Source organism: Trachemys scripta, chromosome 1, assembly GCF_013100865.1.
Source record: "Trachemys scripta elegans isolate TJP31775 chromosome 1, CAS_Tse_1.0, whole genome shotgun sequence".
Classification (NCBI taxonomy): domain Eukaryota; kingdom Metazoa; phylum Chordata; order Testudines; family Emydidae; genus Trachemys; species Trachemys scripta.
Window position 1 is genome coordinate 308,414,277 of NC_048298.1, and position 24,900 is coordinate 308,439,176.

At 43.4% G+C, this 24,900-nt stretch overlaps 1 protein-coding gene across 2 annotated transcripts in view; it reads left to right on the plus strand.

Annotated features, from left to right (window-relative positions):
- The window catches only part of ARHGAP20 (Rho GTPase activating protein 20), a 109,746-nt gene that overhangs the window by 44,065 nt on the left and 40,781 nt on the right, over nt 1-24,900 (plus strand). For both annotated transcript variants that reach the window (XM_034758816.1, XM_034758817.1), the window contains exons 3-4: nt 16,180-16,350; nt 24,214-24,363. In XM_034758816.1, the coding sequence (XP_034614707.1) occupies nt 16,180-16,350; nt 24,214-24,363 (321 nt within the window). The remainder of the gene's footprint in view (nt 1-16,179; nt 16,351-24,213; nt 24,364-24,900) is intronic.

Consider the following 24,900-nt stretch of genomic DNA (forward strand, 5'->3'; position numbering starts at 1 on the left):
CACTGACTTCAGTGGAGTTTCAGCAGTGATTTATCAGTCTGATAGGTGCTGAATCAATGAGCTCTGTCACATCAGCGGGCTGACAAACAATCTGGAAGAGTTTAGGTCTGGTTACTTAAAATGAAGTAAGAGATCAGCTGGGGAAAGAGTCAGGTTTGAATGGCCATTTGGACAGACTGGTAGAGCTTAGCAGCCTATAGCAGGAAAAAGTGTGTGATGGCTTTAGCTCCTCCTCACTAACTGACACGATGGTACGTGTCCTAAAGGTGGCTGATTCAGGTTTTATAAGATCATATAAAGTATCCAATTCAAGCAGGAAAGGGTTAAATAGTAACAAAAGTGAACATAATATAGAATCCCAAGAGAAGAAAATTAAAGGAAACAGGTAAAAAGAGTGAACAGAACCAGAGTTAATATTAGAATATTTAATGCAGGGATTTATCGCTTAGCAATCCTGTTTAAGGCTTTTTATATTTTGTTACTTTGATAGTTTATAAATCAGTAAGTTTAGTAATTCAAGACTCCTGAAAAGGGCAATCTGCCAAAAGGCCTGAAAATTAACAGCTGTTGAAATCGACTTTAATTTTACCTGTCCAGGCTCAAATGTCTTTTATTGCTTTGGACCAAATGATTGTGTTTGGTTTTGTTTTAATACAGTGGCCTATCCGGAGACAGTTTCCATGAGAGGCAGCTTGGGGAGGAGAGCTACTTAGGACAGCAGCTGGAGAATGGAATGTTCAGTGGCTGAAAGGGAATGAGCTCATTGGTATGGGACTCTGCTCAGCCCCTAGCAGCCTGCCTAGCATTAACATACACCAGTTTATTATCTGGTAACCCGGCTAGGCGATTAGTCTGTGGTAAGCAGTTTGGCAGTAATCTAGAACTATTATGGATATTAAAAGTAATGTATGTAGTTGTCCCAAGTCCTGCCTTACCATGCGCTTGTTTCCTGGTAGGCGTGGGCAGTGGGATATGCTAATCATTGCCACAAACAATCCCACTGCACCTTGTAAACAATCTGTGGCTGATTTGTAGCATGAAAAGGGTGTTTTGGTGAGCATGTAAATTCTGCTCCTCAGGGCTGCTGTAAATTGTGTTCTGCATTGACTCTAGAGTGCCCTTCCATGCAGCTGGGATCACCAAAGTGTGGTTGTCCCTTTACCCTGTCATGGGATGGATGGATGGGAGTGGTGTAGAATTGGTGTAGCTGGTTCTACACCACCTAGGATTCGCCTAAGCGGGAAGGGGAATCTCCTATGGGAGATGATGGGCTATGGGCTAAGTCATGATGGGGGCCAGGATCCAGCCCTATGTATGGTTTTTTTTTTTTTTGGTCCTTTCTATTTTTACTTTGTGCAAAAATCACTTTTTTGTGACTAAGGGAGTAGAAGGAACAAAGAAATCTTTGCCTGTGTAAATAGTGCCTGGAATGGCATCTCCCTGGCGTAACTATTATGGGAATGCCGCTCCAAGTGGTGCTGCTATGTCACTGAATACAAATTTAAATTGCAGTTGTGAACAGAGGATCGATTCTTCTGAAGGCTAAAAAGACTTTATTGCCTTCTACATGCAAAGATGTCCTTACCTAAACTTTCCCTCCATCTTTATAAGTCCTCTGACTTTGTAGTTGATCAGTATTGAAGCTCTGTAGCAGAGTTTGCAGAATATCCACACAGCAAGTATTTGAAGTCTCGAGTGTTCATTAGTGCTTTAAAAAAGCTAAATTATTTTCTGCTGTAAATTGTCCGAGCTCCATTGGAATGTACCGTGCTAACTTGCACCAACAGAATTTGGCCTTTTGTGTTAAACTTGCAGAGTAAACACCTTGCAGCTGTTTGTTAAAGCTTTAAAAGAAAAAAAAAACTGGAAGTGAACCAAGCCACATGTGTATTTTCCTGACTCTAGGCACCACACTATAGTGCGTTCTTGCTGCACAGAGAATGTTGTCATTTCAGCTGTGTAAAAATGACTTCAGTGAAGTTTGTTTTCATTTAAGCTGCCAGACATCAATGGCAAAAGGTGTGGAGATATATTTTTAAATAACATATTTCACACTAATAGCTATGTGAGTATTCTATTGCATTTCTGGTTCCTTCACTGTCTTTCAGGGAGAGTACAAAAGAAACATACTTTACGCAGTTTGACTTTATAACTCTTGCTAGTAATTCCGTGTAATAATATTTTGGCATAATGCAAAGATGAGACTTTAAGTACTTGTACAATTAGTTTTTTCAATATGTAGTTGAATTAAAACCAACAAACCAGTACTGGTCCAGTGAATGAATGAAATATGAGTGATATTTAAAATAGAACTGCATTCAAAACATTACATCCTGTTCAGGAAGTAATAGAAATTGTAATACTCCGAGAATAAGGGTGGGTTGGTTGGTTGGTTTGCAGTTTTTAATACAAGGCAAATCTCTCAAGCTTAATTGTATGGAAGCTACTGTAAACTGGGTCTGAATGAGCTCTCCCCTGACATCTAGTGTTGAGCTGGGGAAGAGGACTTCAGGAGCTGACCTTGGCATGGGCACACTTACCTTGCCTAGGTGCTCAGCATGATGGGACTGCTTTGCCCAAATGATCACTTTTGGCTGGTGTTGGATCACAGGTTACTTTGTTATCAGGAGGAGGGGTACTAAAGGGTTGTTATCCTTGTGTGAATCAAGGGCAGCAGAACTATGTTTGGCATACTCTGGTTGAGGGACTCATCCTCATCAAAACTGCACTCGCTAAGCAGAGGACAAGAGTGCCAAAGCCCAGTGAGTGGCGAGAGGGTGGGGACAGGTACTTGTACCTGGTTGTGTGGGTGCTGTATAAGGGTCTAGACACCATTTGACCCTTCCTCTCTCCAGTGTGTAATAACACAGCTGATTAAGATTCAACTGACAGTCTTGTTGCACACCAACAGAGCCGAAATCACTGATAATCAGGTCTAAGCATTCGGCCTGCTTTGAGACAGTGTCTCTTCCCAGTCTCCATTAGCAGTGAGGCTCCCCTACTAACAGCTGAAATCACCAAGAGACGTGTTAAGTGGTGGGACCTCAAGACATTCCAGAGGGTGCAGAGTGGAGCAGCAAGTGGCCAGCAAGGTGGCTGACACCAGAGCAAGCACCTGGATGGCAGAGCAAGCACAGGGCTCCCCCCACCAGGGTGGGAGGTGAGCTCATGCAGATATACCTCTAAACTCTGGGTCTTCACTGACCAAGGACAACAGCTATGAGTGGGGTGCAGTGGAGGGAGAAGGGAGAGGCACATTAAAGGAACTTTTGGTTGCTGGACTTCAGAACCTGACCAAAAGGACACTGCCCAACGTACTCTGGGGTGGGTCTTTTGCTCATTGTTTTATGTTTATGAATCCTGCTTGCAGCATTTTCCCAAATTAATGCTGGGTTACTTTCCTCTTTTTATTAAGAAATTCTTTTCTGCACTCAAACTCTGTGCTTGCAAGAGGGGAAGTATTGCCTCTTAGAGGCATGCGTGGGTGGTATGTAATTGTCCCAGGTTACTGGGGGATGGGGCTCGAGCCGGTTTGGTGTTGTATTGTTGAAAAGGAACCCCTAGATACTGAACACAACCTTTGTTGCTGCAAACTCCAACTGGCAGAAGGGTTACACTACTGTATATGACTATGTAGTGGTTAAGGAAATCTGCAGTGTGTGCTGCACAAAATAAATTAATTAGCTTTTTGGAATTCAGCACTGGTTTCACAATGAGCAACTTGAGCTATGTAAGATTTACTGCTGACTAACTCTCAAAAATGGATTGGCTGCCCTTACAATGAAAGAATTTTTGTGCTTGTGTATCCAAGTCTCCTGTATTACTAGGCAGTTTAATATTACAGCAGCATTGTAGTTTTCCACAATCACCTCTTCCACTTATCTCTTTCAGGAAAAAAATACCCTTCTGGGCTGATCTTTGTTTATTCTTGGCCTCATGGTGTGATATATGTATTATTATAGTATTATTATAATATAAAATGCGGTTCAAACTTTATATATAAACCCCTAACTCAATGGAGAGTTGCAATGGGAAAAGGCACCACCTCGTTCTCTGTGTGTTTGTCAAAGATAAATGTGCATATAGAGAACCATATCTAACTGGACCAACCAACAAAACCAATCTTGACTTGAAGTCAGTGGGAGCAGTGAATGCTCAGCATCTTTTAGGCCCCAATCCTGCAAATTGTTCCATGTGGGCAGATCCCTGTGTGGAGTCCCACTGAAGGCAATGGGACCTCTGAGTTCACAGCACCTGAAGCGAGTGGAGTTCTGTGTGGGCATAGGGCTCTGCAGAACAAGTACAAGAAACAGGCCTATCTTTAGGGTCCCACCTTTCAAAATCTTATCCTGTATGCAGAAGACCTATGGGGAACAAGGCAGCAGGAGCATAGTGAAGACCTGTCTAGTTGGATATCATTAGTATTCCGAAGCCATAAAACATTGGCCAGTTTTTCGCCTTTTCCTCCTAACTGATATCTTCGATGGTTTGAGAAAATGAGAAGCTGCTTAAACTGGGCTTTGATAGTTATACGGCTGTTCTTTAAAGACCGGATTACCTGCTGGGAAGTCTCAGGAATAGTCCTGCTCTGTGTAAAACAGTCCTCTGCTGCTCTCTCTAATTCTTTTTGACACAGCAAGCGAGCCTCTTCAGGCTGTGAGCTCTAATGACTTATCCACATGCTAGGGGCCAAATTTACCACTGCTGTTCGCAGGCCTGATTCCATTATCTCACACCCGCTTATGCCCATGGTGAATTTGATCCCATCACAGAAGAAACTCTCATTACATTTTTACACCTATTGCATGATGATCTGCTACCATGATATTGTCAAGACAGTCATAATACGTGTGCAAGACATTAGCCAAACGGTCATTTTACTGTTACGATGAAACAGGATAAGTGTTGAGGTCTTGAAATGTTAACATTTGTTTTGAGTGCAATATAAACAGTGTATGGATGGGTACTTTCTGCTGTGTTGTGGGTTTGGAGGTTTTTTCCCCCTCATATGAGGACTGCAATCCATACTAGAGCTCTGCCTTTTGGTTTGTTCAAATACTGTTGTTAATAATTAGTTCTTAGACAGTGACCCTGAATGCAAAACCTCTAGCCAGGAAATATGGGTAGAATTTCTGTGCATTAAAAAGTATTTCTAACAGGGAGCCAACATGGTTCCTAAGCTCCAGTTAGCAGTGCCTGCCTGCCTCATATTTCTTTTAACAAGTCTGGGATTAAACTTATGTTGAAGGCTTCTTCTCAAAGGCAGTCTTGTGCAATTGAGGATATGAAAATGAGACCATAATAGCGCAAAGGTTATCACCTGCAGTGACAGAGCCAGGTTTTGCAACTTTTTGCAACTGGGTGGTCAATGTGTCATTGGTGGTGCGGTGGGCTGGAGAGCGAGCCTGCCTTGTACTCATCCAACAGCATCAGCTCTTGTCCCGAGCAGCTCCCCACTCTGGGCATTGCGACCTAGTACATGGGACCCTGGATGACATGTCACAGAGCCCAGAGTGGGGAGCTGGCCCTGCCCCATAGGACAGGAGCTGCTGCTGCCGAATATGAGTGAGGGGCAGACTCACTCTCCTGTTCTGTATGAAAATGTATGTTGTACTCCTCCTCTTGTGTATTGCATAATATGCCTGAAAAGTGCCACACATCCATCTAAAGGCCTCTCCTGCTCCCCTATTAACTCCACCACTGGTCACCCGATCTGTTTACAAAATAAGCTCTGTTTACAAAAGAAGTCTTGGACCTAACTTCATCTCTTCTGGCCAAGGGCTTGAGAATTAGAACAGCGTGTGCTGGTGCAGACCCAACGTGTGTGGCAAATCCTGTTGCATTGGTTAAAACCAGGGGTGGCCAACCTGTGGCTCTGGAGCCACATGCGGCTCTTCAGAAGTTAATATGCGGCTCCTTGTATAGGCACCAGCACCGGGGCTGGAGCTACAGATGCCAACTTTCCAATGGGCCAGGGGGTGCTCCCTGTTCAACCCCTGGCTCTTCCACAGGCCCCCTCCCCTGATCCTGACATGCCCTTGCTCCTCCCCCTCCCCCGCAGAGCATCCTGCATGCCACGAAACAGCTGATCAGGAGGTGCAGGGAGGGATGGGGAGGCGCTGATCGGCAGAGCCGCTGGTGAGCAGGAGGCATTGGGAATGGGCGCGAGCTGATGGGGGACTGATGACGTATTACTGTGGCTCTTTGGCAATGTACATTGGTAAATTCTGGCTCCTTCTCAGGCTCAGGTTGGCCACCCCTGGTTAAAACGATTAGTTAATGAGAAAAATGGCATTGCTAGTAGAGCAGGTGCAGGGTCCCATGAGGCTTGGGTTGCATGAGAGTTGGCTGGGATGCTGTCTCAGCACTATTTAAGTGGCTCTCTCAATGTAAGGAAAATGTGTATTTTAAAATATTTATTTAGATTCAAATAGAAAATTTGATTTTGTTTTGTTTTTTACATTCTCCCCCTCCCTTTTTCTGCCCAGTGGGAAAAGTGGGAGAGGAAATGTTTCTCCCTCCCTCATTCCTCCTCTGCCTTACCCCACCACCACGCTCCTTCACACATTTTTTTTCCATTTAAAAAGCCACAAGTCTTCTGAGCAGGGCTGAGCAGAGTTAGGCAACAGTGTGGTAAAAATATTGGTGCCTGCCTGATGTTCTCTTTACACCAGTGGACTGGTGGTGGTAATAGGTGGAAAATTCTTGGTAGCAGAGTCTAATAGGCGTCCCACAGGCCTGGTCTACACTTAAAACTTACACTTGCATAGCTATGTCAGTCGGGGGAGTGAAAAAATCATACCCCTTAGCCCACATAGCTGTGCCATTAAACCCGAAGTGTAACTGAAGTGATGCCAGCGGAAGAGGACTTTTGTTGGCATAGCTAATGTCGTTCAAGGAAGTGGCATGCCTACACTGGCAGAGCTCCTGCTATCAGTGTGCACCACATTTACACTAGGGGGCTTTGCCAACATAGGAGCTGCCGTGGAAACATAGCATAGTCTACAGATACTTATTGTTTCCGCCTGTCTCTAAGGCCTGGTCTGCAACTTAAATTCACACCCCTGAGAGACATAATTAAGCTGACCTAAGCCCCAGTACAGACACTGCTAAGTCGAGAGAGAATTCTTCCGGCGACGTAGCTACTGCTTCTCAGGCGGTGGATTTACAACAGCAACAGAAAAACCCCCTTCCGTTGACGTAGCAAGTAGCTACACTACAGTGCTACAGCGACAGCGGTGCCCTAAAAGGTCTGAGTTGCTTCCCTTCATCTCAATGGGTTGCTAAAAATAAAGCCTAATGACGACAAAGTAAATATCAACATGACTAACTTTTTCACTGCTGATCACATTAGCAGAAACCTCTAGTTATTCTGGGACTGTGCAAGAAGCTCGTGTAACAGAGAGAGAATCTGGAAAATGGAAACTCAATTGCTAGGATTAAAAGTTTGCCAACTTTGGTTTTCCTAAAGGCAAATAAATGGTTCTCCATGGACACCCAGTGATTGGCCTTTGAGATGTGAAACAAATCCTTTACATTTGTGGGGGATGGGGTGGGGAAGGAAGCTACAGACTAGTTTGTAACTCTAAAGGGCATTGATTTATGTGCTACGGCTGATCAGGGCCGGCTCCAGGGTTTTGGCCGCCCCAAGCAGCCAAAAAAAAAAAAAAAAAAAAAGCCGCGATCACGATCCGAGGCGACAATTCGGCGGGAGGTCCTTTGCTCCCAGCGGGAGTGAGGGACCGTCCGCCGAATTGCCGCCGAATACCTGGACGTGCCGCCCCTCTCCCGAGCGGCCGCCCCAAGCAGCTGCTTGCCAGGCTGGTGCCTGGAGCCGGCCCTGCGGCTGATGCAAGCTCCCTTCTAGCCAGCTGCCAGCACAACAAGGGGCAGCTCATAGCATGAGACTTCCAATTATTTTGACAATTGTCTTTAAGAAAACTACTTTTTTAATATTCGAAACAATGCAGAAATTGTAGCGTCAGCAGCTGGACACCAGTTCTGCTGAACCAGTTGGTGGCTAAAAGATTCCCTTTTTACATACAGTGTAAAAGGTTAGACTAACCCTCGCCACAGTGATATGACCAGGTGGACAGGAGTCAGTTACATGGGAGGGGAAAACCCTCCCAAAATGGCTAACACTGGCTCCATCCCAACAGTAACAGTAACACATTTAGCAGAGCTGTAAAAGGGAATAACTTCAGTAGTTATTCTCCTAGCAGCACTGTAAAGGAGCGTAGAGTGATTTTATGTTTGTTGTTCCTGAAACTTATTCACAAAATTTAAAAATCATCTGAAGATACATCAGGATTTAGGATAGAAGACTGGGAGTCAGAAAACATGGCATCTATTCTTGACTTTACTCTTTGTCTTTGGGCAAGACACCTAACCATGCTGTGCCTCAGATTCATCTATTGGTTAAATAGGAATAATTCTTACCTACCTTTGTAAAGGGCTTCAGTGATACAAGATCAAAATGTTGTTTTATTTCATTAGATATCAATTATGCAAATTTGTGGTGCCTAAACTCTAGGGAAAACTGAAAAAAATAACTACCAAGTTCTTATTCTAGAGAGGAGGCTAGAAGAGAAGATAGGCTCTCTGAGATTAACCTAAAACTCAGATCCAAAGTCCATTGAAGTCATTGTAAAGCCTCCATTGATGTCAGCAGGGTTAGGATCGGGGTCTTAGTTATTACTTAACAGATGCTATGTTAAGTGTCTGTGTAGAGCAAAATATTGGTATTGTACTCTGTTTCCCTTGTGAATAAACATTAAAAACTACATCTCTGTTGCACTCCGAATGAAAATAAACATCTCAGTACTTACATCGTAAAGATATGGTTAGCTCGGAAACCCTCATGACAGCTATGGGAGTGAGAAACATTGGTTGGCTGTGTTTTTGTGCTTCCTAGTAAAGAAGCCATCCTAATGAAGTGGGCATTGAGATGTTTGTTTTCATACTGAGTGCAACGTCATTGTTTCTTTCAACAGTTAGCTGATTCTTCGTGCTGACTCTGAGTAGCCCCTACACCTCAGATTGTAAAGCTCTTTAAAATAACACTGAACAGGTGCATATTCTGATTAATTTAAAAATAGTGAGTGAAATCCAGGCTGTATTGAAGCCAATAGAAAAATATCCATTAACTTCAGTGGGGCCAGGATTTCACCCTATCATTTGAATTCATCCTTGAATAATTCAGAAAACAGCTTTGTGGACTTTCTTCAAACTTTGCAGCAAAGTTCACCTCTTGACTAAGAACATGCTTTGGATTTTCTGCCGCAAGGATAATATGTTTTGAAAGTAATAAGCAACTGACAATAGAGAGTTAGAATGGAAATGCCATCTGAACCTTAACTATAGCATTACAGAAGCAATGCTACACAAAGAGAAACAAGTGTAGATGTTCTCTGTGAAGGATATCTTTCTAGAAAAAATGGAATTGGATATTGCAGCAAACAGAATTTGTCTGCCAAACAGATTACTAGAAAGCTGACTATTATTCTATTATTTAAAAAAAACCTATAGTAATAAAAGTAACCAGTCATAAAATAATTTGTAAAAGAACAGGGAAAAAGTCTTTTAAAAATAATTCGCAGCCATTGAGCTATCAAGACAGCAATAAATGCCTACATTGAAAAGTGATTAGTGATTTTTGGGTGTGACTATTAAAAGTGGCTTAATTTTCAGAGATGAGCATTCCAAGGTGTACCAAGCTGATCAACCAAAAACTGAGGGTCCAAAATAACCACTCATTTAAGAAAATTTAGGCCTACAAGTATAGTTAAACTGTGTGTTTTAATGATTTTCTGACATGAAAGAATACCAGTACAGTGGAACTTTGGTTTCATTCATCTCCTGTAACAGGATCAGTTCAACTATATGGATCAAAAATTACTTTCTAAAAGATATTTGTATCAATGCTGGAGAGTTTTCCGCTCCCTTGCTATGGTTGGTCAATGGGGCTCTTGGTTATAAGGGTCCAATTGAAAGTAATACCTTGGATTTTTCTTTGTTTTCAAAGAATGTCACCTTTGTTTGGTGCCACTGGTAAGCAGTGTTGCAGCATGTGGGAATGCTGATTGGGTGAAAAAGAGCCATGGTAGTCAAGGTGCAGGTCCCATTTGGATAAATAGCTTAGGTTTTTGCATATCTTCAAACTAGAAACAAATATAATCTGCCTGACCTGCAACAGCATTGAAATACCTAGTAGAACTTTCTCTGTTTACCTGCATGATGGAGATTTATGAATGTCAACATGGACTGCACTGGAAAAGTTCATGATGCCAGGGTTTGTCGCTGATCAGGAGTCTGTATTCATGGACAGGCTGGAACACTATTCCCCCAAATGACACTGTAATAAACGGAGTTACTGTCTCCTCCATTATTCTGGGGAACCCAGCATACCCAGCATATGGCTTGAAATGGTTTCCATTATGTACAGGGTTTACAGTTTGGTACAAATTGTACCAAATTGTTCCAGCACCCCTGGATAAGAGGGTTGATTGCATGCAATGTACTTATGTACCTGACTGCTTATCAAATGGGGGAGGGGAAAGAGGGTTGGCTCACAGTGTGGATTGATGTAAGGAAATGATCGATGTAGCTAACGATGTATTGAGAAATATTGTTTGCATACTAATTCCTAGTTGTCCTGATTAGGTTTACCTTTATTATTTGAAATACACATTGTATGATGTGATGTAGTGATAGCAATACACATTCTTGATCAAATAAAAGGCTTTATTTATAAACATTAACCCATTGACAGGCAGGCCAGCTGCCATCACCATACCAGAACAGCATTAACCAAAAAAAGTGCAAACAGTGAAACCATGTACAAGCAGAAACAACCTATTGTTTCATGTTCCCTGACCACCACCCGCTTCTCATTTCCTCTTCTTCCACATTTGCAGCACACTTTGCATGGGGGCGGGGGAAAGAGGTGGTAGAGGCATCCACGGGGCGGGTGTCAATATGGAGGGCTATATGGGGGACAGTTGCTCTGTCCAGCTGCTCAAAAGGGCCCAGTTGCATGGGCCACCCAGCCATGGAGTTGCCTGAGCTGTTTCTGGACTGCCGCACAAGGTACCACAGAGGGGACTCAGTCCAGGGTGTGGGTGCAGCAGGAGCTCATAGTCTTGTGGCCATTTGTGATAGCAGCCACTCAAGCAGTTCTTTTTGCTGAGCTCTGTCATCCTCCCTTTGCACTGTTCCTGTTTCAGGAACTGCAAAGCAAGGATATCAAATGTTACTTTTCCAAATTGAACTTCAGTATATTTTGAGAGGGATGTTTCAGGCCACAGAAGCTCCCGGACACAGCTGGGTTAATCACAATGAAAGAAGTCAGAGACAATGGTAAGTTTAAAAAAAAAATCAAAGCTGCTTTAAAAAAAATTATAGAACAGTTTGGATTTGAGGGGGCAGTTGGTGGCCATGCTACAGAAGGATTTTCTATCATTTCAGGCCTTCCACAGTTTGGCGAACATTAACAGTTCTTGTGGGCTCGTGGCAAAGGGAGATGATGATGGTCCCATGCTGCTGGTGGGAAACCAGCAGTGTATGCAACCAAAGTCTTCCATGTATAGTGACTGAGCAGGTCATCTATAAGTGGTGTGGGCTGGTCAGTTACTGAGGTGGCCCTGGAAAATAAGTCCTTCCCCAGTATGTCACTATCTATCAGGAGTTCCTACTTCAGGAAGAGTTTGCAGCTATCAGTACCTGGGATTGGGTCAGAATTCAAGAAGAAATTAACAGGATGCTCTGTTAGCTTCTGTATGACTTAGCATGTTATGACTGTATGCAAACACACAGAGCTCCACAGTCATCCTCCTTACTCCTTTCCTCTCCCCTGGTACTTTTCTGGACAAAATTTCAAATCCCATTTGTACGTGGGATGAATGATTTTTTGTCATCTATGAACTACATGGAACTGAAATGGACTAGATTTGGAAACGGAACACAGTTCCACCTTCCCCTCCCCCCATAGTACACTGTTTTCAGGCAGTTCTTTACACTGTTGAGCAGCATACTTACTGGTATGGGACTGTAAGTTTGTTATATTTAAGAAACACGAATGGCCATAGCAAAAATCAGCACCTTTCCAGTAAAAATTCACTTTCAAAGCGTTTTCACTGTTTGCATTTCCTGGTCACCGTTTTGAACTCCCATGGGGTAGAGCGGAGGGGCTGGGGGGATACCAAGGCACTGGCATGTGATCCATCATTAGCATACACATAGCAAGACAGGGCTTCTAACAACTTTTGCAATGGTTCATAGAATGGAAATCCTTCCCATTCCTTTATTAGTATACATTAAAATGGAACCAGAAACTTATCAAACTACGTGGCGGCTTCTGTTCCTTTTGTGTCTACTACCAGTTCTGCAGCAGGCTGTTCCTCAGGTTGTCTCAGTGCTTGGCACAGTGCCCCGCACCCAGTAAAACATCTCATTAAATGGACATGATGTGGGCAAGTTGCCCAAGGTGCAGTTCTGGTCCCTGGTTTTCTGGTACTCAGTCTTGAGCCACTTAATCTGCTCCCTGCATTGGTCACTGGACCAGTTAATTTATAACACTGTCAGCTTCTTGACTATTTGCTGATATGTGTGGTCATTGCTGCTACTCTTATTAAAGTCCACTGTTGTGCTGGCCTCACACCAGAGATTCAATAAAATCTGGCTGTGCTCCTGAAAAAGTCGACTTCTGGTCAATCTCCACTGCAAAGAGAGAAGGTTCTCGGACGATGTGTTTGCAGCTCAGTGGTCAGAAAACAGTGGAAGGGTTAAGTGCTGACTCGCTGAGCTGCTGTACTACAACAAAGGGGCTGCTTCAGTTTCCCTGGAGTTAACTGGCAATTCTTGGTATAGAGAGGACAAAGGAAGTTGACCCATAGGATTGTGGGATACTTTTGGCAGACTCCCAGGACCTGAGTCAGAGGGGGCTGCGTTTACAGTGCAAAGTAAAAGGGCTTGAACCTGGACCATGGCTTGACTCTGGCTCAAACCCTCCACCCCCACAGGGTCCTAGGACCCTGGTCTGAGCCAGAGATTTGTGTGTGAACAGAATGGGGGGTTGGGCTCAAGCCAGAGTCTGAGCCCAGGTTTGCATTTCAATGTCTACACTGCAATTAAACACACACAGCTAGGCCTCTCAGCGGACTCAGGCTTGTAGGACTCAGGCTTGTGGGGCTGTTTAATTGCAGTGTAGATATTGGGGCTCAGGCTGGAGCCCGAGCTCTGGGATTCTCTGCCCTCATGGCATTCTAGAGCCCGAGCTGAAGCCCGAGCCTGAACATCTGTAGCCCGAGCTCTGCGAGACTGGGTCAGCTGACATGAGCCACTTGCAGGTGCTTCACTGCAGTGTAGACATACCTTCACGGGCTTCTGTTTGGTTTGGTTATAATAACATATCAGCATGTTTTTATTCTAACAATTGTCATTACTCACTTCAGAGATAAGTGGGCATTACATCTGCATTGCATGCACCTTGATGGAGGAACTCCGCCAGCCCAAAGCATTAATCACTTCTGCTTCATTTTCTGGGCTGCACACTAGACGAGTGGGTTTATATAATGGAGTCCCTGATAACGTGGCCACAAGTGTTTAATATGCTGAATAACCAAAGTCCGAGGATTTCAAAGGACAGGAGTCAATGAAGTGATTCTCGAGTGTTTCCATAGTTACCCTCCCCTGAAGTACTGAAACTCCCGTTATGAAGCTCTTAACCCAATGTTCAGAACTGACCTGACTGAAAATCCTGGAATATCACAGCTCTTGGTGTGTGGTTGTTTAGGTGACAACTGGAGGATGCTCCCTGTGTCTGAGGTAATAACTTCTCCTGGTTCTAAATACATTCCGATACTGAGTCCCCAGTACTGTGTTAGGACAGAGTTTCTCAACTTAAGGGTCACAAACAGGGGTCACAGCCACGCAGAGTTGCTGGAACAATTTGTATAGTGGGGGTGCTGAAAGCCATTCAACCAAACTGTAAATCCTGTATATGATGGAAACCACTTCAAACCAGGGGGTGCGACAGCACCCCTAGTTCCAACACCTATGCAGCCACCTTGCTCTCCCCCTATTACCAGATGGGGGTGTGTATGTGTTTGGTCCTGGCTAGATGGGAGAGAAGTGCTGGCTATAGAAAGGGTTGAGAACTGCTGTGCTAAGTGTTTGACATGTAAGGAGATTGATCCCTTCCCGGGTGCCCTTGACACCCTTAAGTATTACTGGAGAGGGTGCGGAAGGGCTGTGCTGCAGCTCTGGCCCTGAGAAGGCAGTCTGCCTTAGCTACCATAACTTCAGGGGGCTCCTGAGCAGCCCACGCTGGCACAGCCTTTGGAGAGGGTTCAGCATTCTCTCCTGCACCCCTCGCCAGCCCAGCTAGCTGACTAGTTCAGGGTGAATAGGGCCAGGACCTTTTTGGGCAGTTAATGCCTATAGGGGTACTAGGAAGGAGCAGGGTTGGCAGCACTCCCAAGCCACATTGTGGGAGAAGGTGGGGCTGAAGAGTGGCTCATTGCACCATCCCTCACCTTGCCCACTCACATAGTGACCTGCCCACTCTTGCATCATACTAATATGAGCTCTTTCTTCTCTCACCCCCACCTCTCTTAACACCCCTTCTGCATAGGAAGGATTAGGCCCTACTCCCACAACAAGTAACTTTTTATTTTTTGCATTATTCATTTTTAAAGCTCCTGCTCCTCCCTCTGTCCCAAATAAAATGAAGGAATGATTTTTTAAAATGCAGGTCTTCAGCCACGACTAGGATAAATATGGACTTTCTCTGGCAGCTCCTCACCGCCTCCTTGCAGATCAGTGAAAGTGAGTCACGCTCATGTAGGCTGATCAAAGCGCTTGTCCTTTCAGCACCAGCTGTTGGATTTCCTAAATCAGCATTACTGCTGAAGCCCTCCAAGTAATCCAAGTGCAGGCAAGGGGTTACAAACACAGGGAAGCAGCCAGTTTGTGCAAGAGCTTTGGGAAGGCCTATGACCTTATTTGAAAACACTTTCTCTGCTTGCAATCTTCTTTTTGCATGTCTCTCCTGTACATTTGTGGCTATCCTCTTACAAGGTCCATCCTCCTGCCATTGACGTCAGTAGGAGTTCGCCACCAATTTTCATAGGAGTAGGAACAGGCTCAGTCGGAAAATGCTTTACTTCTGCCCAGTTTAGTCTTCGTGAAATAAAAGGCCACACACCCTGGGATGTGTTTTTCAAAAGTGCTGAGCACCCTCAACTCCAGTCGAAGTAACTGGGAGCTGCAGGTGCTCGGCATCACTGAGAATCAGGCCCTGTCTGCGTTACATGTATTTCACGTTCTCTGCAATGGCAACAGGATTGGGTAGCAGATAGAGAATTATGTCTTGCAAGAGGCTGAGCACCTTCTGAATGGTACTGAATATTCTTAACTGCTGCTGACTTCACTGGAAACTAAGGATGTTCCGCGCCTCCCAGAGAAACTCATCATCTTGTAGAAATGGAAACTTCGCTTTATTAATATACAGGGAGTTACGCTTGTAAAGAGCCAATGCAAAATTGGCTTTTTGAATCAGTTTGAAAATTCTGCCACGAATTTACAAGGATTTGACGACAAACTATTGATATTAGTGATAAATGCAATGGGAAAATAATTTAGACTTGGTTAATAAAACAGTATTAAAAACAAGCTGCCAAATTCTGTGCAGTTTAGGTCCTACATTATACATACTTTGAAAGTTGTGTGGTCTGTCACTAAGTGCATCCCAACCTGATTGTACCATGTTTATTTTTTCAGTATTGGTCTCTGTGATTCTCAGTATGAGTTTGCAATTTTAGAAAGTTATTCAAAGTCCCACACACAAAGATTGCTCAGATGTTCCCTGCTCCAAGGCACATTGATTTATGGGGAACCTACAATATGTGCAGTATTTTGTTAACAGTCTGATACAGAGTTGCGGGGGTTGTGTTTTAAATTATTTGTTAAGTGCTAACAATGTGCTTGGTGCTGTACAAGATGCACAGGTGACAGTGCTGCTAAGTTGTGCAAAGCAAAAGTCAGCATCCCTGCAATATTTTAGTTAGACTGTGAATTAATGAAATATTTTTCTGTCTTTTCAGCAATTGGTGTGGGAAATCTCTGCCATTCTTCATTATCTTTGATTTGCTGATTTGCTTCCCTTTATTCCTGCTGCAGGGAAAGCTGCTTCTCCCCAATCAGTCCGGAAGCATGTCCCCTTGTGCAGTCCTTTATCTGCCCCAACAGAGCCTTTGTACTTGATGGTCATGTTCAGTTGAAGACGGGCCTTCAGACCCAGGAACGGCACCTTTTCCTCTTCACAGACATCCTTGTTGTTGCCAAGTCCAAGTAAGTATCATTCCTAAGGGAATATTCTTGCAGAGCAGCACCCCTCCTCAGTACAGCATCCAGTGAATTTCCCTAATGCTATCTTCAGTAGTGAATCTTCCCTGGATTTCATGAGAGCTTCTTAGTCTGCCAATGGGAGTTGAGCTCCTAACTCCCTTAAGTGCTTTTGTACACTCACAAATCAGTCACTCAATCCAGACTAGAATATGGTAAAGGAATCATAAACTTGTATGTTAATTCAATATGGGAGGGTATTTTAGAAGTGCTGCCTTAAGCTGAGAGTGGGAATGTTGTCTAGTGGATAGAGCGGGAGTTAAGCATCTTGAGTTCCATTCCCAGCTCTGTAGCCAGCTGTCCGAACTCTGACAAGTCATTTAAGCATCTTGGATCTCAGTTCATTCATTTGAGAAATGTGTATAATATCACATCACATTGTGTTAAAGATTTAAAATGTGTCTGGGAAGTCATTTGATATCCGCAGATGATTAACATTTCTATAGAACATTTAATATTAAAGTATTACAGTGAGCATTTCTGTCCTCTTTGAATTATCTTCCAAATACTGTTTCTGGTGCAGCAAAATAGAAGGCGGTAGTATTGAGGAGTCTGGGGAGCTGTTCATGTGTAATCAGACTTGTTGTTGAGCTCAGATTATTCATTCTACCATTCACAATTAAATCAAATTTACAAGATGGATCTAGCATGCTAGCCTCTTTCAGCAATTGTGGTTTAAGGCAAATCTTGAGAGTGCTTTCACTTGTTTATGCGTTAAGGAAAAATATGAAAAACACTGATGTAGCTTCGTTCTCTGTAAGGCATCATGTACTTCCTTTTAGGAGGGTGGATGCTTTAAACGTGAATCTTGTGCTTGTTGCAATACAGCTTTCCCCTCAAATGGCTATTTCAGAGGCTGCTGGGAAGAGCCAATATAAATCCATGTTTTCCATAGACATCTGAGCCATGTCTGTCTGAATCACATATAGTAAACATAAAATCCCTAGTTGAATTCCTTCACTTTGTGGCATGACAATAAGGGATATTTTATTTCCAACACATATCCATGGGGTGGTGAACATCCATAGGGCTGGATCCTTCCACTTATTATTATTTATTATTTGCACTGCGGTAGCAGCCAGGGACCCTAATCGTGGATCAGGGTCCCACTGTACTGGGTGCTGTATAAGCAATGTATTAACTCATGTTGAGCAGTAACTTACTACATGTGTATTTATTATTAGTAGTAGATTTGTATTACCATAGTGCCTACATGGCCTCTAGGGAATGGTAGCTGAATACACAGCATTTAATTTAATGTGGAGGAGAGTCTAAAATTTCTGAAGGAGTTGGAAAAATGAAATGTTTTTTCCATGTGTGAATTTGATACAAGTTAAACCAGCTCAAAGTACTGTAATTTAGGGTTTAAAGAGGAACAAACAGAGCGGGATTCTGGTAATAAGAAAATGAGCCTCCATTCCTATTGGTTGTTAACGATAGTAATAAGAACAGTATTTTGAATATTACTTGGTATGTCTTGAAGTACCGATTGGGATATGATCTCTCAAGCTGCTCTATCAGCAATTAATACACCTCTACCTCTATATAATGCTGTCCTCGGGAGCCAAAAAATCTTACCACGTTATAGGTGAAACCGCGTTATGTCGAACTTGCTTTGATCCACCAGAGTGCACTGCCCCGCCTCCCCCGGAGCGCTGCTTTACCGCGTTATAGCCGAATTTGTGTTATAGCGGGTCGCGTTATATCAGGGTAGAGGTGTATTTGAATCCTACATCGCTAAAAAGTCAACAGTTGCCAAAAGTTATCATGCAGTATCATCTGAGATACTGTAGTTATTTCCTATTCTAAGTAGTACATAGGGGAAACCTGTGGTGTATCATGAACCAATATATGGTGATAAATGTTGACTTCTTAATGTCTGATGTGAATTTAAGACTGTAGTGCACCAGAGTAAAATCTGAACTGAAATGAGGATCCTGTTGAATTTGACTCAGCTACAAAATTATTTCCCATAAATGGCTAATCTGTAATATTCTTCTGTGTTAAATACTTCCCCAGTTTTGGTGGCTGCATGTGTCTAAGAGACATCTTTGTCTTTCTTTGGACAAGTGTTACTCTATATTTAGAGGTACTCCTAATTTGCAACATATGTGCAGGCTCAGCCCAAATCAGTCACTCTGAAAAGGAATCTCATTTATAATTAGGTTTTCATTATCAGTAAATGGGTCCAAGTTTTTTCTTTAAAAAGTCCCCAGCAGGCTCTCAGCTCTCTGATTCCACTCCTGTGAGATGGTAAGCACCTCTGGAGAGGTGACGAATACCAGTTTCCCCCAGTAAAGTCTGTGGGAGTAGAAGGCACTCAGTACCTTGCAGGAGATGTTTAGAGCCTCAGCAGGTTGGGAAAGGAGATGTGCTGTATGGGTCAGTGGATAGGATGGGGGTTCTGTTCCCATCTCAGCAAATGATTCTGCATTTGACTTTGGGTTTTTACAAAGTATCTCTGCAAATTAGACAGTTAACCTTTTGGTTCATCAGTTGAGCAAACTGTAAAAAAAACAAACAAATAGTGATAATATGCAGATGCTGGGGTGCTGAGGGCCATACCAAGTAACTAAAGAATTAAATATTTGCTGAACTTTTTTGAGTTATTTGAGATCCTCAGATGACCAGTGCAATAAAAGTGCTAAATATTATCTCAGAGTTGGAAGGGACCTCAGGAGGTCATCTAGTCCAGCCACCTGCTCAAAGCAGGACCACTCCACAGACAGATTTTTTCCCCAGCTCCCTAAATGGCCCCCACAAGGATTGAACTCACAACCCTGGGTTTAGCAGGCCAATGCTCAAACCACTGAGCGATCCCTCCCCCCATTCATCACCAGTTGTTATTCTGCGAAAGCTTTTAGTCTGTGCAGCTCGTGGACTCAGAAGAGGAAACTGTTTTTTACCCCTCCCCATGATATATTTACTTTGATGTTTCATGTGTAAGTATTGGACCTGATCCTCCCTGTGGTTGGAGAGTGTTTCAGGTGGCTCCTACCTAGTGGTCACAGTTCACTACAGGGGCTGTTACGCCTAGTAGTGATGGTTCAAGGTGCTGGTAGTCCCGCCTAGTGGCTGCTGCCAGGGCAGGAGCAGTGGAGCCTGGGCTCTCCCTCTTCCACCGGGTTCCGACTCAAGGTCCTCTGAGGCTGACTCAGCTGCTCACCTGCGTTCGTGTCATGTTCAGCTTTGGGCTTCTGGTCCATGTCCCCTCCACTGGGTGCTGTGGATCCCTTCACTCACTGGCTCAATACTGGCTCTGCTCCAGTCCTCTCTGGCAGTTCCCAGGGTGTGTCCTGCTCCCTGCTTGCCTGCCCCAGACTGAGCTGCCTGGCAGGCTTTTAAACCCCTCCTCCAATCTGAGCATGCCCGGCCATGGCGTGGGGGCAGGGTCTCTTTAGCCCATAAGTGTTCCTTAACCCTGCGATCGGCGGGTGTTGCAAGGAACTCCTGCCTAGTAAGAGGTTCATACACCCCATCACACTCCCCTTCATATTTATGTTGAGTAGAACCTTCCTTGCATTTTACATAATACGTCCTGCTCAAAGTGACTAAGAATGGCAGAATTGAGAACTTTAGGGTTATTTGTTGTTTGTGTCCACTTTTATGCAAAGCATTGATTTAAGCAACTTGTTCCCCACCTTTTACTCATTCCCCCTTCTCCCGCCCCTTTGTTCCTCAAGCCTCCAATTCTAAAGAAGCTGAGCACAGGATTTTGTACATAAAGGAGGGAGAGGTTTCAGAAACAGAAGATACTGCTTCGCTTCACTATGTGATGTGTGGTGTTCTTTGCATCTAGGCATGTAGGTTCTCCATGGAGCTAGTCTGGAAGTAGAAGGGTCCCTGTGTCACAAAGACAAATCACTCTCTTATTCTATTTCCTGTCACTTATGCAGAACTAGCTCTCTCACTCTTATGACTCCAGCTTGGTTTTCTCATATCCAAGAGCACTCGCATAACAGACCTTGCATTCAAGGTGTGTGTGAGCGGGAGGGAGTAGAGGAGAGAAAGCATTGGTGAGGGACCTGGGAAAGAGACTGGGATTCGGGATCATCCAGATAAGTGTGTTTCCTGTGACTGTAACAAAGGATTAGGAGCCAGGAATACCCTAGTTTCTAACAGAGCCACTGATTCATTTTTATCACCTTGGATGAGGTAATTTGAGCTCTTTGTGTCTCATTTAACCCAGATATAAGATTGGGTACAATACAAAATTTGATTCTGCAAATAAACTGACCTGGCTCTTATGTGAGGAAAAATCCAAGCTTTATGGTGAGTGTTTGGGTTTAAAAAAAAATCAAGTTATATTTACTGCCTCTCAAGAAAATGTAGATAATTTGGGGGCATTTTTCTTCAATCTGGACAGGAAGTAAAGAGACTAGTTGATGCCCAGTATGTAATGGATGCCCTGCTTAGCAGGGAAAAGCAATTGAATGGCTTGTTGGAGTTGTGGATAAACTCAGTTTTTTAGAATGTGTACATATCAAGATGGAAAGCATTTGTTGTGTTTATATAACACACAATGCCACCAAAACCCCATGCACACGCTGAAGACAGAAGGCATCCTGTTTAGCAACCATTGGTCAACATCCCGTAGTTCAACCAAGGGTTGGAATTTCACTGACTGTGATCCTACCAGCAGTCACTCTTCCTGCTGAAGGCTTTTGAAGCCACACAGAAGAATCAGATCCCTTTTTAGGCTGACCCAGTTTTATGCAAGAGCTGCAGTCTCAGACAGTAATCCACTTATCAAGTCAGGCAAACTCCACAGCAACAATTTCCAGGCAGACAATACTTTACAGAGCTACAAAGTCAGCTTGTTAGAAGCAAAATAACTCTGAGAGGGCCACACAAGGGTCCCTTTCAGCTACATTCACTATTGCCAAAGTGGAATATCAAAGCCTTAAACTTAGTCCATGGTTGTGCTATATCTTTGGGCGCACACAAGTAAATCCTCCTGTCCTGCTGCGGCCACATGAGGATTTAAGCCATGTTTACTCGCTGTTGGTCAGCTGTAGCTCTACAGCTGATAGTTTACAGGTGTTTCTCCTCTGCCAGCCTTGTGAAAGGAGAACCTATGAGAATCCAGATAAACTGAGACTGGGGGAAAAGAGAATACACTAGTTAGCTGATTGAAAGATCCTTGATCTCCAAACCAACGTTTCTATGTGCATTGTGTTGGTAGCGAGTTCCTTATCTTACCTATTTGTTACCATGTGCCAACAGTTACAGATAGATGCTTTAATGCAGTTTGTGTCTTTCTGTTTTTAACAAAGATTTCTAATGATTCCTCACAGGTGTGTTGGATGGGATGTAGAGATAGAAGATTCCCCCTCAACACACACATTTGGTTACTGTTCTGAAGTCTGGCTGCTTTTGGGAAAATTAGTAGGAGGATAAATATATGGAATGATGGTAGCAATTTCCCAGTGGATCCATTAACATTTTTGTCAGAAGCACCTATTAAGGAGATTAACTAACCTAGTGAGAAGTTAATCTTCCATCTGTTAATAGCAGCAAGATACTGAATTGCCATTTACTGAAAGCAACTAGACTTGCCATGCTGGTATGAGAGAGGTAGGCATGTATTAGTGTACCTGCGCCTTCATGTAGGGCTCAGTTGTGTACCATCTAAAGTGAGCAGTTTTGTTGTTGACTTCACTAGGAGCAGGATGGTGTCCTATATCTGTAATGTAAAAACAAGCATATTTTAGAATGGTGTCAATTTGTTTTCTTGAAAACAAAATCCATCTCTCCTTAGGCCAGTCAGTCTCTTCCCTCTCTATTGGTTAATATTGAATTTTGATGATAGCTGATTTTGAACTGACCAGAAAACTCTAATATTTGGCCAAGAGTCTCAAAACTGGGTGCCTAAAATTAGGCTCTAATGACAGTAATTAAGCACTTAAATAAGTGGCATAATGTTGAAAAGTGCTCACCTCTCATTGACTACAGGAAGGACCTGGCAGATGGGGATGAAAATGGGGGGAGGGCTGCCTGTGAATGGGGGGACAAAGGGATAGGAGGGGGAGAGAGGGGAATTACTGAGACTCAGTGGGTGGGGACCCAGCTCCAGTCTGGGAAGGAGGGTCTGGGGGATTCCTATCTGCTCTACAGTCCAATCCTGGGGGCTGCAATGATGGGCCCAGCCCTTCCAGGCCCCACTCTTGTGTCCGAGTTTACACAGGGGTGGAGCCCCTACAGTATTTCCATTGCAAAGGCACCAGAGCTCCCTGGTTCCACTGGCTCATGGATGAAGTAATACTTCTCTGACTCTGTTGACTTTAATGGGAGTGACTTGGTGCTCAGCATGTCTGAAAACCAGGCCACTTACTCAGGTACCTAAACATAGATAATAGTTGACAAGTCTGGCTAACCCAGGCAGATGGTGGGGAATTTACACCAGGGACTCCACTCCACCAATTGTGGTCAGTAAAGCATCTCTGTGTTTGTGTGGGCCCCTGCCAATATTCACTCTTGGTTTTTTGGGGATCCAGCACTGGGGTGTTGTAAATGTTAAGAGAGTAAAGTACCAGGCAAAGTTTGCACCTTACCAGAAAATGGAAAAGGAAAGACTCGACCAAAAAATGAATTCCTGATGTAACGCCGCAGGTGTCAATGGAGTTACACCAGAGATAACTTTATATTATTAGATCTTATGCTTAGTTCATTAGACTTCACTCCTGTCCTTGTATTTGTAAATTTTTTAAACAGTTCATTCCATGGTCAGTCTACGCACAATTACGCAATATTTTTGACAGTAGCTCTTACTTGCTCTGTAAAAAAAATCCAATCATTTTATGAGCAAATTGTATCAAGTATTACAGATTTAAGAGAGGTGAGATGCACAGTGGGTTACGCATCTTTATGGCAGAATAAAAATAAAGATATGATTTTAATATGTAACTTCACAATATTCTACAGACATTCTACTTCTTTATGCCAGTGGCTATAGAGATATGCATGCAGGATCCTTTTTACATTCAGCTGTGGATATTCACATTAATGCTGGGTCATCTGTGGTGCAGTATCCAGCCGCAGTGGTTTTCAGAATTTAAACTGAAAACGTCAGAAATCAGAGCAGTGTGAATTTAGCACAATCCTTTTAAACCCATGAGGTACAAGTCCTGTCCCATTTCAGACTTAAATAGTTCAATGTGACCTAAATTAAATACCTTGTAAATGAGACTAATCCTGAAGAAGGTATTTCAGATCCTCCACAGTTCTAAAACTGTTTATTTCGTGTATTTATTTCTAGAGCACTAATCACCATAGTATCTAGGCACCATCCCCATTCACCTTCACGATGGTGAGCTGAGATGATGCACTCTTGTTTGCAGTGCTTGGCGCAACACATCCTGGTGGCAGGCAGGGCACTTTCTGGGATGGGCCCTCATCTCTTGAAATCTCTTTTCCTGCTTGTCCAGAAGAGGTGGAGTTCGATTTTGTAAACCGATCTGTTAACTCGGCCTTTTGCCTGTGGGGTGGTGATGATTACAGTGCTTGCTTGTAGTGACTGTGGGTTGCATCTATAGAGTTGAGTTGGCTGATATCAACTAATTTGTTATGCTTTTAATAATTTTGATGTAGTGTAGGGCTAGGACAGCCAAGGGACATCTTTATGTGGAATGGAAAGTAAATTGTATTTATCTGTAAGCACAAAAGCCCAGTAAAAGATTGTATTTCTCTAACTGAACAAGTATAATCTGTCCGCTAGCGCTGATGGAAGTTACATGTCAGCACCACGGTATTTAATAAGTTGGGTTCCTCTGTTTTCATGTTTCTAATAGCTGGCATTTCTGCCAACAGGTCACCATCTCATTTCAAACTAAAGAGCCAAGTGCGTCTCTGTGAGATGTGGACGGCATCCTGCATGGAAGAGGTCTATGAGGGCAGCACTAACCCGGAAAGGTCCTTTGTTATAGGCTGGCCCACCACCAACTGTGTTGCTAATTTTAGGTAGGAATTGAAAAGTGTATTTGCTGCTTTATTAAATTAGGTAGGTTAGTAATGTAATAAAAATATTACAAATGACGTATTGTCTACACAGAGGCCTGGAAGCCTGGATCTCTGTGGCTCCGACATAGATTCCCTCTGTTGCCTTGAGACAAGTCAGCTAATCTCTTTGCCTCAGTTTCCAGATCTCAAAAAGGGTGGCAGTGGTACTCACCTAGCTCTTATGGGTGCGGAGAAAATTGAAGATTTGGCAAAGTGCTGTATGATTTGTGCTGTGTACATGCTTGGTGTTAACTGTCTGTCTTGGTTTTTAAAAAATATTTCTGTAAATACCTTGATTACTTAGTAAGGCTAACTACCGAACAGGCACAGCCAAGCTGTCAACCCTTTCCAGGGATCAAAGAGTCTATCATATGAGCCTGCAAAGGGGCAGAGTTTGCATTGAGTACAGGCAAGAATCATTCAGTAAAATGTTGACTCAGTTCAGTTTTTTTTAAACTGTGCCAGAGAAAATAAGTTCAAAATTCCTCCTAAAACAGA